The sequence below is a fragment of the Acipenser ruthenus genome, chromosome 8, assembly GCF_902713425.1.
Source record: "Acipenser ruthenus chromosome 8, fAciRut3.2 maternal haplotype, whole genome shotgun sequence".
NCBI lineage: Eukaryota > Metazoa > Chordata > Actinopteri > Acipenseriformes > Acipenseridae > Acipenser > Acipenser ruthenus.
In genome coordinates, this window is record NC_081196.1 from 15,419,501 (window position 1) to 15,431,777 (window position 12,277).

The 12,277-nt window shown below is 35.7% G+C and overlaps 1 protein-coding gene across 27 annotated transcripts in view; it reads left to right on the forward strand.

Moving 5' to 3' along the window:
* The first annotated feature begins 7,086 nt into the window (after positions 1-7,086).
* The window catches only part of LOC117972866 (neurobeachin-like), a 355,091-nt gene continuing 349,900 nt past the window's right edge, over positions 7,087-12,277 (forward strand). For all 27 annotated transcript variants that reach the window (XM_059028569.1, XM_059028575.1, XM_059028571.1 and 24 more), the window contains exon 1: positions 7,087-7,679. In XM_059028569.1, the coding sequence (XP_058884552.1) occupies positions 7,413-7,679 (267 nt within the window). In that variant the 5' untranslated portion in view covers positions 7,087-7,412. The remainder of the gene's footprint in view (positions 7,680-12,277) is intronic.

Below are 12,277 nucleotides of genomic sequence, written 5' to 3' on the forward strand. Positions count from 1 at the left end.
AAAGGAAGCCTAATTTAGGTCTTCACTTTGAAATCAGTTTGTCGATATGATGATTAAATGTAAGACTCTCATCAATCCATATGCCTAAGTATTTATAATAAGGAACTTTCTTTATTATCTCACCTTTCAGTGTAACAATAGTCCAAGGTGGATTTTAATACTGCTTTCTATTAGAACAGAATAACATAGTTTGCGTCTTAGATACATTAATTAGCAATCTATCATGAGATAGCTTTTTTTGTACAATGTCAAATGCATTCTGCAGTCCACTGCTTTATTACTTAATCCCAGTTGGAGTAGTTTTTTTACTGAATATTAAATGGTCTACAGAATCAAATGCTTTGGACAAATCCAAGAGTAACACACCAACAAATTTACCAGCATCCAAGGCTATCGATATATCATTAATCACTTTAAGAACAGCAGTTTGCATACTATGTTTTGGCCGAAATCCAGAGTGGATTTCTGTTAAAATATTATTCTGCTCTAAAAAATACTTTAATTGCTCATTTACAAGGCACTTAAATGTTTTAGCAATAGATGAAAGTACAGATATTGGTCTATAGTTGTTAAAGTTTGTGTATTCCCCTCCCTTATAAACAGGGACAACATATGCTGACTTCCAATCTGATGGAATTAAATTAGAAATAAGAGAAAGATTAAACAGATCAGTTAATGGTTGAGCAATAATCCCAGCTGCTAATTTCAAAAAGTATGGCTCCAGTCTGTCCAGGCCAGCTGATTTTTTTTTTTATCAAGGTTAAGTAGTAATTTGTATACTTCTGATACTTTCATAATGCGAAAGTAGAATTTTGTTGTTGTCTTGAGTCAGAGCAGGTTTAGCGATAATTCTAGCAGTCTCTAGTGGCATCTTTGTTGAAAAGTTATCAAGTGCTTGACTGACCTGAATAAAATGTTTATTAAAACAATCTACAATATGCTTACTCTCAGTATAATTACAGCCATTAAATGTCACCTGCTGAGGGAGGGCTGATGAAACACCAGCACCTTGTGTATTTTTCACAAGTTTCCAGAATTTGTGTTAGTCTCAAAAAATAATCAGATTTAACTTTCCTAATTAAATTTGTGCATTTGTTTCTCAGAGTACGAAACTGCTACCAATCGTGATTAAGTTTAGTTTGACGTGCTCCAGCCCAACAACAATCCCCAGCTTCTAAAAAGCTTGCTATTTCACTAGTGAGCCATGGGCAGTCAGATATTTTTATACGCCTATTATGCAGTGTTTTGTCTTTTGTTACAACAGCACATTTACTTCTAAAGTTATTTCATTAAATCATAAAAATTGTTTACCTTCCCAGCCACTGACGTAAAACTGTGAGAAAATCTGTGTTATCTGAATGGTGAATGAGTGCTATGTCTGGTATTGTTTTGCCGGTGATATTTTCTCCTCAGACTGCCCCATTTAAACCTTTTAAAGGAACAAAAAAACACCCTGCTGTATTTACAAGAAATGCATTACTTTACCCATGCTGTAGCCCATGCTATACTTATTTAACTATTTATTGTTCAGCATGTATACCTTTTATATTTGTATCCATATATCCTAAATCCGCTGGTATATACATTTCTCATGAACGTTTGCCAGAAAGAATGGGAATTTATCTTATTATCAACACAATGTGTCCAGATTCTGTTTACAAGCTTGCTAATGCTTTTTAAACTGTAAACAGGGTTATTCATATTTCAGAAGTTAGACAGGGTTTCCCTTATCTCCAGACAGGAGGTAAACTGGCTTGAGATGTTCTTATAAACGTGTCAAAGGTCCCCATTGCCCCATATCTGTTTGACAAAATAATTACTTTGAACACCAGGTACAGTCTTAGAGAAGTCAAACACAGGGCTCTAAGGAGGCAAATCTTTACTTATTCTGTTACTCTTTTATGTAATAACTTGTCACCTGAGCTTCTAAATAAAAATAACCTGCAAGACTCTGCACCCAAGTGCCTCTTTACAATTGTGAAATGTGTGTATGATTTCTAGTTTGTAGTAGTCTATTATACTGTGATTACTTATTTATATTGCATAATGTTTAATGTGTTATATGTTGCTGCAGCCAGCAGTTATTTTACGATTTGATAATGCACATACTCGGTACATAGATAGATCTATTCAGGTCCAAGGTGGGAGACAAGTCATAGAGCTCTACACTATGTATTGACATCCAAAAGTTCATTCATCCTATTGGAATGGTATGCAGGAAAGCCATATCCAATCAAAATAGCATAAGGCAGCATCAGTCACATGAACCCACCTACTGTATTAATGCATATGATGTCACTTTCAAAACAACGCATGGACTCTTCTTAAAATACAAAAAAGAAAAAAACTCCAACCAAGTCAACATCAAGTGCTAGAATGGTTAACACAGGAATGCCACATTATGGCACTGCTGTGACTCTCAGTGTCTGAGGGTCTACATCCACTGCTTGCTCTGCTGATGTCTATTACAGACTACTGGGAGGGCTATTAGCCTTGGCTCAATTGAATAGGCCATGTTGAACATGTACTATACATTACTGTGTTAGTGTCCTTCAGTTATTGACTCTTCACAGTGGAAATCTTTAAATTTGTGTCAGAAAGCAAAATAACAACAGATCATTGTAGGATATCTAACATTTTAGAACTATACATAACTGTGAGGGAGTTCACTGGCCAAACAGTAATTTAAGGGCTTTAGGCCCATCTTGGTTAAGGGCAGGTGGAACATTTGGCAGAGCTAATTAGATAAAGAATTGCAGGTATGATTGTTTACTCTACCAATCATTTCTGCCTCTACTCAACAACTTGATTAGGCTGGCTCTATAAAGGAGAGCTGGTGGTAACACCTGTGAAACACTAGGGAATGCAAGCTGCAGAAACCTTGTACAGCAAGTAGAACAGGGTCAATAAAATACTAAATGGTGTAGGAAGGTGTTGAGGAGACCATACCGCCTTATAAGTTTAGTGACTTTAGTGGTTTTTGTATTGTTTTCCTTAAAGGGCCAGAAGACAATTGTAAACCTAGTTTCTTTCTTCCTGAATAAAATTGTGCAACTGGCACTTTAACCCTTCCCATTGTTATTTACTGTACTGTAAATCCAAGATGGATTACAGAAAAAAAAAACATAATACTCCAACTCAATATGGAGCCACAAAACCTAGCACCAGTCAGAATAATTGCTAAAAAGCTCATTATTTATATGAAAAGAGATACCAAATGAATGATTGCATTTTATTTTATCAGGTTGGAGACCTATTTCCTACTGCAAGTTTCACACTGCAGCCATAAGCCTGAAGGAACATTCTGGGCTTCAATTTTAACAAGGAAAATTGGCCACATATATTTTCCAAGAGATGAAAATCTCTTATATTGTTGCTAGATGACAAAAGTACCCGAAGTCAGATAATTTTTAGTTCATAAATGACTGCAAATGTATTTCTGACAATGGATAAAAACACATCTCTGGTAAAAAAATGAATATCACATAATAGAGCTAAAAGCTTTTCTCCTTTCAGGTATCTACTTCTTCTGAGCATGCATTACTTTGCCTTTGAACACGAGTGTTTGAAGGGAGAGAAGGGAGAGAAAGACAAAAGGAACAGAAGCATAAAAATAAAACAAACGCATCACTGTGGACCATAATGAAAATCAAATTCAAACACACATGTTTTTAATACAGTTTCTACACAATAATTCTAATTTTGTTACTTCTTCCAAACCATTGTTCAAAAAACTGTTCTAATTCACTTTAACCTTATGATTATTAAATTAGCACCTTTTTGCTGCTTAACAAAAAAAAACCCTGTACCTGTAAAAATGAGATAAACCACATTTTAAGCAAATTATACAGAACAGTATTTTAAATTTAATCCAATGTTTTGGATTAGGACTACAAAATCCTAATACAGCGTTCTGGTGTATCATTCAGGTGTGCACATGTAAATTAAATGTATTTGTTACAGAGAACACGGCACAAGAAATTGACACACCACATACAAGGGTGTGTTACATAGTGCAGGTGTTTCTTATGTATAACAGGTAGGAGAAGTTTAGTATAAGTTTAGTACGAGAAAAATAAAAATGTTTTATAGTTCATTAAAGTGATTGTAGATAACAAAAAACATAAATATTTATTGTCTTTCACTTCAATTCACTATGTATCAGATGTGCAGGTTTGAAAGAAAACAGGTGTTTTCATTTTAATACATGACATCTGGTACTATGCCTGACTGAAATCTGTTTCACTTTCACTTCCTGTGTCATTTCACCTCCACAATGTCTTCCTGGTCTGTGTTTGTTTGAAACTGCACTGTGTTTGTCAGTGTTTGATATTACAGGTACAGGTACACAAAAGCCGATTCTGCTTATCAATAACAAAAAATGTGAAAATGTACTGAAATAATCTAGGAGCTATAAAATGTGCTTTATTTCTTAGGAACTGCATGCCTGAATTAGATTAAGCGATCCATGCCCATGTAATTGCTTGACAAAACAAATAATATAAAAATATTTTCCCTTGCATTACATAAAACAAAACTAGGCTCTGTCCCACATGATCCTTTTTTAATTAGAAAATCAAGCACTAATATTGTAACTGCAGTTTCAGTATGACTGTATATTTTCTATCTGCTGTCCTACTTAGGGTGACAGTGCTGTCCTAATGGTTTCAAGTGCCTTGCGTGCAGGGTGACATGGGGTTCCTTCCATCTGGGAGAAATTATCATTGTGATTCATTGTAATCCCCCTTTTAGAAAATCAGGTTTGGGAAAGGCCCCCCAACAGTGAGAATGACAATGCTAACTGCCTCCCACCCACTGCTCCCATTCCCCTATCTCACCACATGGGCCAATTGGACAGTGTGAAAAGGCCATTATTAGCCCAGAGAAGAAATAATGTTTTGATTTATGAGGAGGGTGTTGTCCTTTCTACATTCTTGCCCCTGATTCAATACTACTGTACTTTGCGTATTACTGTAGGTAATTAATTTTACTATACTGATTCACTGTTTAATTATTTAATATAAAGCTATGTAATGCTTTTTTTAAATCTAAAAAACAATAAACAAATAATTATTGATACTCATATTAAAATGTTGGTCCCTTTTAACTAATGTCCACACATACTGTTAAACTACCCTACAACAAAATAATTAAAACCAGGCTAAAATTTGTATCAGACTAAACCCAGAACAAAAAGAGACAAACAAAAAAGTACTAGTGTTTTTTTCTTTTTAGCAACTTTTTGTTTTTTAATGCCACCATCTAAATGGTTTTAAACACCAGCTGCTTGGGTTTTGGTTAGTGTAGAGAGCAGTGCAAGGCAGACCTGCCACAAGTCGTTGGAAAGCCAGCATGGGGTCCCTCATGGAATAACTCATCCTTGAATAATCAATCAATGCTGACACTAGGGGCGCTGCATGATGGTTTTGTGATGTCTAGTCAGGAAAATATATTTTGCTCCAAATGATGCAAATCTATATATACAAGAATGGGGAAGTGAGATTAAATTCTTACCAAAAATGTAACAATTATTACAGGACTATTAAAGGTTGACAGAAGGGAAACTGGGATGTTTCATTAAACCTTAAAACATGACATTATTATACTATATTGACAAATAAAAATAACCTCAAATGTATACATACAATCATTTGTATGTTCTTATATACAAAATACCACATTTAGGCTACTATACAAACTGAAAAACAATAGTGTTATAGTGCAACAACCCGTTAGGAAAACAGGCGGGTATGTGAGGTATTGCCAAACATAGAAAATAATATGTGAAAAAAAACAAAGCCATTTATATTTTATAGCTTTATTACACAAATTTAGATTAAAATGTACCTCTAATTATGGGTACCAGTGTATTAGGAATCTCATGCAGTATGGTCCAACTATCTAATTGGTCTATTCATTGAAATTCCTTCTTTGTTCGTTATAAAAATGTTTTGAAGAAGCTAAATAAAAAAAAAAGTTCCAGAGAAATCCAAAATAATCCATTCCACTAGTTTTAATGATTTTTAAACACTGCAATGTAAAGTTATATCATGTGCTTTATATATATATATATACAGTATATATATATAAAGCACATGATATAACTTTACATTGTAGTGTAGGGTGAGAAAGTGGCACATCATCACAGTGTGCTACGTGTACCTATTTAGCGGCAGAAAACGGTACAGTGTTAATGCTGCGATTGACTACTGCACAAATCACTACGAACAAGAAAAACTGCAGTTCATCCACAAAATCGTATATGTTTACAATTTTAGGTAGCCCAATGTGTTACTCATTAGATACAGTCACATAGATTTGCTAAATTGTTGAAAAAAATGATATTAAAAAGAACTTTAAGGGCCAAACTCAGCACATCATACCCCTTCAGATGGGTCTTTCCTTGTTTTTAGAGCTAAATTCATTTGAGCATGCCCGGGCAAGCGCACTACGCAGTGTACCACGTTTTAACGCGTACCACAAAATAATACTACACCGGTAACACATTTTTTTTTATTGTGTAAGTGGTTGAGGTTTCATATACAATAAAATAAATAAATAAATATATAATAATAATGCATAAAAAATATAGAGAATCGTGAGGTTTGCAATTCTTATGTGGTCTTCTAACACATAACAACACCCGTGATGTAATAAATAGGCCTACATATATAAATAAATACATGGAACATGACAATAAATTAAATCAGGCTTCCAAATGGGATATTTACAACAACAAAATCAATTCACAATCACAATCTCCAAATAATAATGTAGTAATCAAAGCTTAATAACCAATATAGAACAAATAAATAGCTCTCGTGTAACGAGTTGATTAACAGACTATGTTCATCGGGATTGATTATTTAAAAGTAGCCTAATAGCTTTCACTCAGCAGAAGGCAGACAACAACATTTGCTTTCGCTTTTAAGGCTAGTTTATTCCTCTCGTCCCCACGGTCCAATTCCAGCGTGCACCTGCTCACCTGCCGCTATCAGTCTAACGGGACAACCTCCTCTGCCAATCACATTCCCCCTCTCTCCTCTCTCTCCCCACCTCCCTGCTCAGTACGCAGGCGCGGTGAACAGTACCGCAGGCAGGGGGCGGCAACATGGCGGAGTGAGCTGTGTCGGCTTCAAAGGACAACACTGGCAACTGCACCGCTACTGGCTGACATCTGCTAGATATTTAGAAAAAGATAACACGTTCCGCTAATCATTTAGAAATACAATCTAACAGCAAACAGCTTGCATTTCAAATCATACTGGTGGAAAGGGTGGAATTTAAAAGAAAAAATAGAATTTTTCTTGTTATTATTCCAGAATTTTCTGTTTTTCTTCTTGATGCTTTGGTCAGTCGGGGGGTGATAGAAGCAGGTGAGATCGCAGCCGCTACTTCGGTTTCGGGTGGAAATGTCGAGCGAGAAGCCGGTGTCGGTAGCGGGTTCGGTTTTGCACCCCGACCGAGAACCTCCCCCTGGTTTTGGCCAGCAAGATGCTGCTGTCTCCGCTGCCGGGGAGGTGATGGTGTCTGGTTCGGGTTCGATGGTTCTGCCGGCCGGTGTGATCAACGCTTCAGTCCCGATCCGGAATATCAAGATGAAATTCGCCGTCTTGATCGGACTGATCCAGGTTGGGGAGGTTAGCAACAGGGACATCGTCGAGACTGTTCTGAACCTGGTAAGATTAATAAGAGACACACGATAAATAGCCTACAGAGACATTAATTGCAGGTATTTTTAAAATATATAATCTCCTTATAATATATTTGTTTTCTTGCAATGCAAGTCAGTGTGACTGTTTGTGTATCTGCAAGGTGATAGGGGAAAAAAATGCAACTATGTGTTTATGCCAGACACAATGATGGATGTTATAATGTAGGTGCAATGAGGCTTTTTTCCTTAGTGGCAAGATTATTTTATTATCCTTTTACTGAACTACTATTAATATTATCTAGATCGCAAACTGGATCTACTGTTTTGCTCCGTCATGCACTGTACCAAAATAATTGTAAAATTGTTATCTATCTATCTATCTATCTATCTATCTATCTATCTATCTATGTATTTTTTAGCACAATCAAGCTGATTCGTTTGTTACATTATAGCCGGCTACTTTATTGGTGGATACCATTTGTGATACACGCGAAAGCAGTTTAAAATTGTATCTATTTTGCGAAGATGATGTATTGTATAGATGGGTACATTGAACATTTGAAGGTCTTTGAGAAGGCAGATAGTTAGTTATTAAAGGGCTGGGTTACTTACGGACCGCATTGTCCCATGAAGTTACAAAAGGAAGAGCATCTTGCTCCTCTGCTTGCCGAAGAAAGAATTGCAATTTGAATATTGCAAGACTACCCCGCTGTCAAATTTTACCGTTTAAGAACAGTCGCTATATTAGAACAAATCGCGTTGTTTTGGGAAGTTAAATTAAAAGTACAATAGTATCTAGATTGTTTATAATTATTTAGAAATGCAGTGGATGGATAGTACTGTAGGCTGATTGTTTAAAACAATACTAACCATAAACACTAACCATACTTTGTATCCACATTTAACTGATGGGTTAACATGAGAACAGATGCTGGTTATATGAATAGTCTTCTCTGAACCTGCCCCTTTTTGTCTGCATCGTTGAGTGTTTAGATTTTTGGCTTCTGTTTACATTTGTCTGAGGGCTGATTGAACCAAGATGCTGCACTGCATGCAATGAATGTGTATTTATTAACTCGGTCCTTTTATTATTTACGCCGGGCTGTAGGTGCGTGAAGGAACAGAAGCAATACAATAATGCAAGTCAAATAAATGTGCACAGAAGCAGATGAGACGGTTGTACATCTACAAGCAATATGTTTTTTTTCACATCAGGATCCACTCGGTTACATATCTTTTATCTTTAAATAAGATGTTGCAGCATTAAAATCCACGTAGTGCTAATAAATGTGTACAAATGAGGGGGGAGTAGCGCCTTCACTGGCAGGGAACTGATCTGAATGTGAAAGCAGGTTTGTGGTAGTAGGGGGAGCTGCTGCAGTGGTAATGTATTCACAACCAGCCAGTGCTTAACAGATGGGCTGAAAGAAACTGTGCAGTAAAAGACAAAACAACATGTAAACCAGGACTGTTCATTACTTCCTGCACTTCATCATCTGTGTTAACAAATCTGTATTTGATGTGCATGTGGTACAATACTGTATGTCTTTGGAATAAGGACTTGGGGAGGTAGATATTGTTATTGTGGTACATCCCAGAAACCACAACCAGAGTCTAGTGGTGCTGCATTATTGATTGAGGTGGAGTGCGCTCCAGCAGTTATATGGAATGCATTCATTTGTTGTTAGGGGCAGGCATTAATTGATAGCCTGTGCTATTTATGAAGAGCAAGTTTTGAAAAATTGATGTCTCAAGTGATTACAGCTTGATACTCCACACAGATTCAGAAAGAAGGTCATGGTTAAAACACAAGCATTTTCTAAATACATTATATTGATTGTCAGGCTGTGATCAGAGAAAATGTTTCACCATACATATAGTAGAACATTTTACATGTTTGTGTTTATTGTCAATATTAGAGAGAAGGAGAATTTGTTCGTACTATTAAACAAAAAAGCCTTCAAGAATTCAACCAAAGAGCATTTTGCCCCTGAACTAAATGTAAGTCATACACTGTTAGTGACTAAAAACTCACAAAATAAATATTAAGCTTATTTTTCAGTGCCAAAAAAATTCACCTTCTATACCTAAGTAAACTGAAATTTTAAAATAGCTTTCCTTTATGTAACATTCCTTAATTAGGTAGCATTCACTTTATTTTTTGGCACTATTAAAGAAACTCTACTGTCAAGTAAATTCTGATTCGTTCTAATTTTAAAAAAGTATGTGTTTGGTGTTGTGGCTGTAGATAGCTGAAAAAATAAATGAGAAACTGATTTTTTTTTTTTTTTTATACCAGAGCACATCAGTACCTGGGGGACAATAACAAGCTTAGAGATCAAGGGCAAAGTAAAAATGCTGCTCCAACAGAAGAAAAGTTTAGTGCTGTTCAGCTTGAGTAATTACTATCTGTGTGCTCTGCAGAACACAGCCCACAGCTGGTGCTGCCACACATTTATATATTTCACTGGACTGGAAGATTCAGTACAGCCAAGCTGTGAAAAAAGCCAGCTATTTGTCTCAGGAACAGAACAGGAAAGTTAAATACTGTGCAGAATACTCATTGGACCACTTGGTTCGTGACCTATGGTAAAACTGATAACTAAAACTATTTTGTCTTCTGCTGATAATTTATCAGAAATGACTCTTCCACCTCCTCTCAAAACATTTGTTGAGATGTATTGTGATGAATCACTATGGAGGAGTATCCCACATATTTTCAGCTTAATGTCGTTACCTCTGAAGAATGTTCCAGAGGGCCAGCGGTTCGTTTTACATCAGAGTTCTGAGCACTGAAGTGAAAAAGTCTGCAATAGTGGAGAATGTACAAAAATCAGTCAAATTAAAGGACTCATATTTGAGAAGTATAGTTTTGTTTAGTGTTATTTAGGTTAGCCTATATTTCCTTCCTGATTTGTATCTGTCATTTATTCAATCAGAATACTTTAAACCCACCCCAACTACTGAGTGGCAGCAGATTCCTACGTTTCTATTGGAGACTCCTCTGCTTGTGAGATTTAAAACTAGATTATAATTACTGTAGGAATGGAGACTTGTTTGTGGGATTTAAAGCTATATTACAGTTAGTTAGGGAGGATTTCAAACAAAATTGAAAATTGCAAAATGTTAAAAAAATAAAATAAAATGCCTAGACACCCAACAACCCCAGACAGCAAAGGGAAAAAGGTACAACTTAAGTGTGCTGTCGAGTTACTATACATATTGTGACAGAAAAAATGCCCAAGCATTTTGGGAAGTAACCCAAATGTATAAGTGAAATCCTTGAGGAACAAAATGATTTCTGGGTATCTCAAAAATGGCTAAAAATATGCACAGAAAAATGAAATTAATTAAAAACGAAAAACAGAAGCCCTAGCTCTAGTAAACCATATAACATAACGGTTTTGCAAACAGAGGTTATACATATCACAAATTAGGTCAAAATGTCTCAAAATGCATCTCTGGGGACATGTCCTTTATATCATCCAAATAAATATAATCAAGCAAATAATGGCTGGTAAATGAATTATTTTGTGCAAAAAGTACAGTAGCTTTGGCTTCCAAATGTAACATCAATACAAATATTTTAGTTTGAAAAAGATAATAAGGAAACAATTCAAAGTAGTACTAACCAAGGTTTTAAACTTGATTTCCATATTTCTTTCTAGCATAAGCTGTATTATTACTGTTTTTGTTTTTCAGTTTTTTACTATTTAATCTCTTCCTTTGTGGTAGACCAGGGAGCATAGTGATTTTGTACCAGCAAGCAGTGTTTACTTTTATAGTGTTATCTTCAGTAAAAAATGGAGACCAGTAATAATGTTGCTAGTGCTAATAGGTGTTCAATGTATTTTACCTTGCATACCACTTCTTAAAATACTACATAATTGTTAAACCAAGACATGCATGATAGGAACAGACATGACATCACTTGTTAACTGATTAGGATGTAAGTTTGAGACTAATCCTGTTTTGATGGCTAATGTGAGCTGAACTTAAGAACACCCTGCAGTGTTTGCAATTACTTTACCTTTGCTGTATCCCATGTTCACAGCAGTATAGTTCAACACAAACCCTGATTTATATTTTTTATTTACGCATAATGGATCATAAATCAACCAGGGACAACTTTTACTCTGTAGCGTTCGTCTGGAGAAATATAATTTAGTAGCATATCCAGATCACGTACCTCCTACAACAATGCTAGGGCTCTGATTGAATTGTGCTGTGGAACAGAGAATAAGCATTCTTACTGAAGGGAGCAAGATCTGGATACACTGTGATGTTTGTGAGAGAAATTCAATTGGGATTCTGTTGAAAAGCACATTTCTGCAATGTGGACAACATGGGATACAGCAAATGTAAGGTAATGTGCTTCTGTAATCCTTTAGGCTGCTAAATAACAGAACTGTGGCCATATAGGATATAGGAAACCCATTATTTGAATCAATCAATAAATAATAAAATACATACATTGTATTCTTCTTCATCTTAGAGTTCTTTTCTTCTTCTTCTTCTTCTTCTTCTTCTTCTGTAACAGAAAATCTAGTTATTGTGCCTACTTTGGAATTAGTCATTTGATTGTTTGGGGGTAATGAAAGCTTCTGTGTACCTGCTGAATTA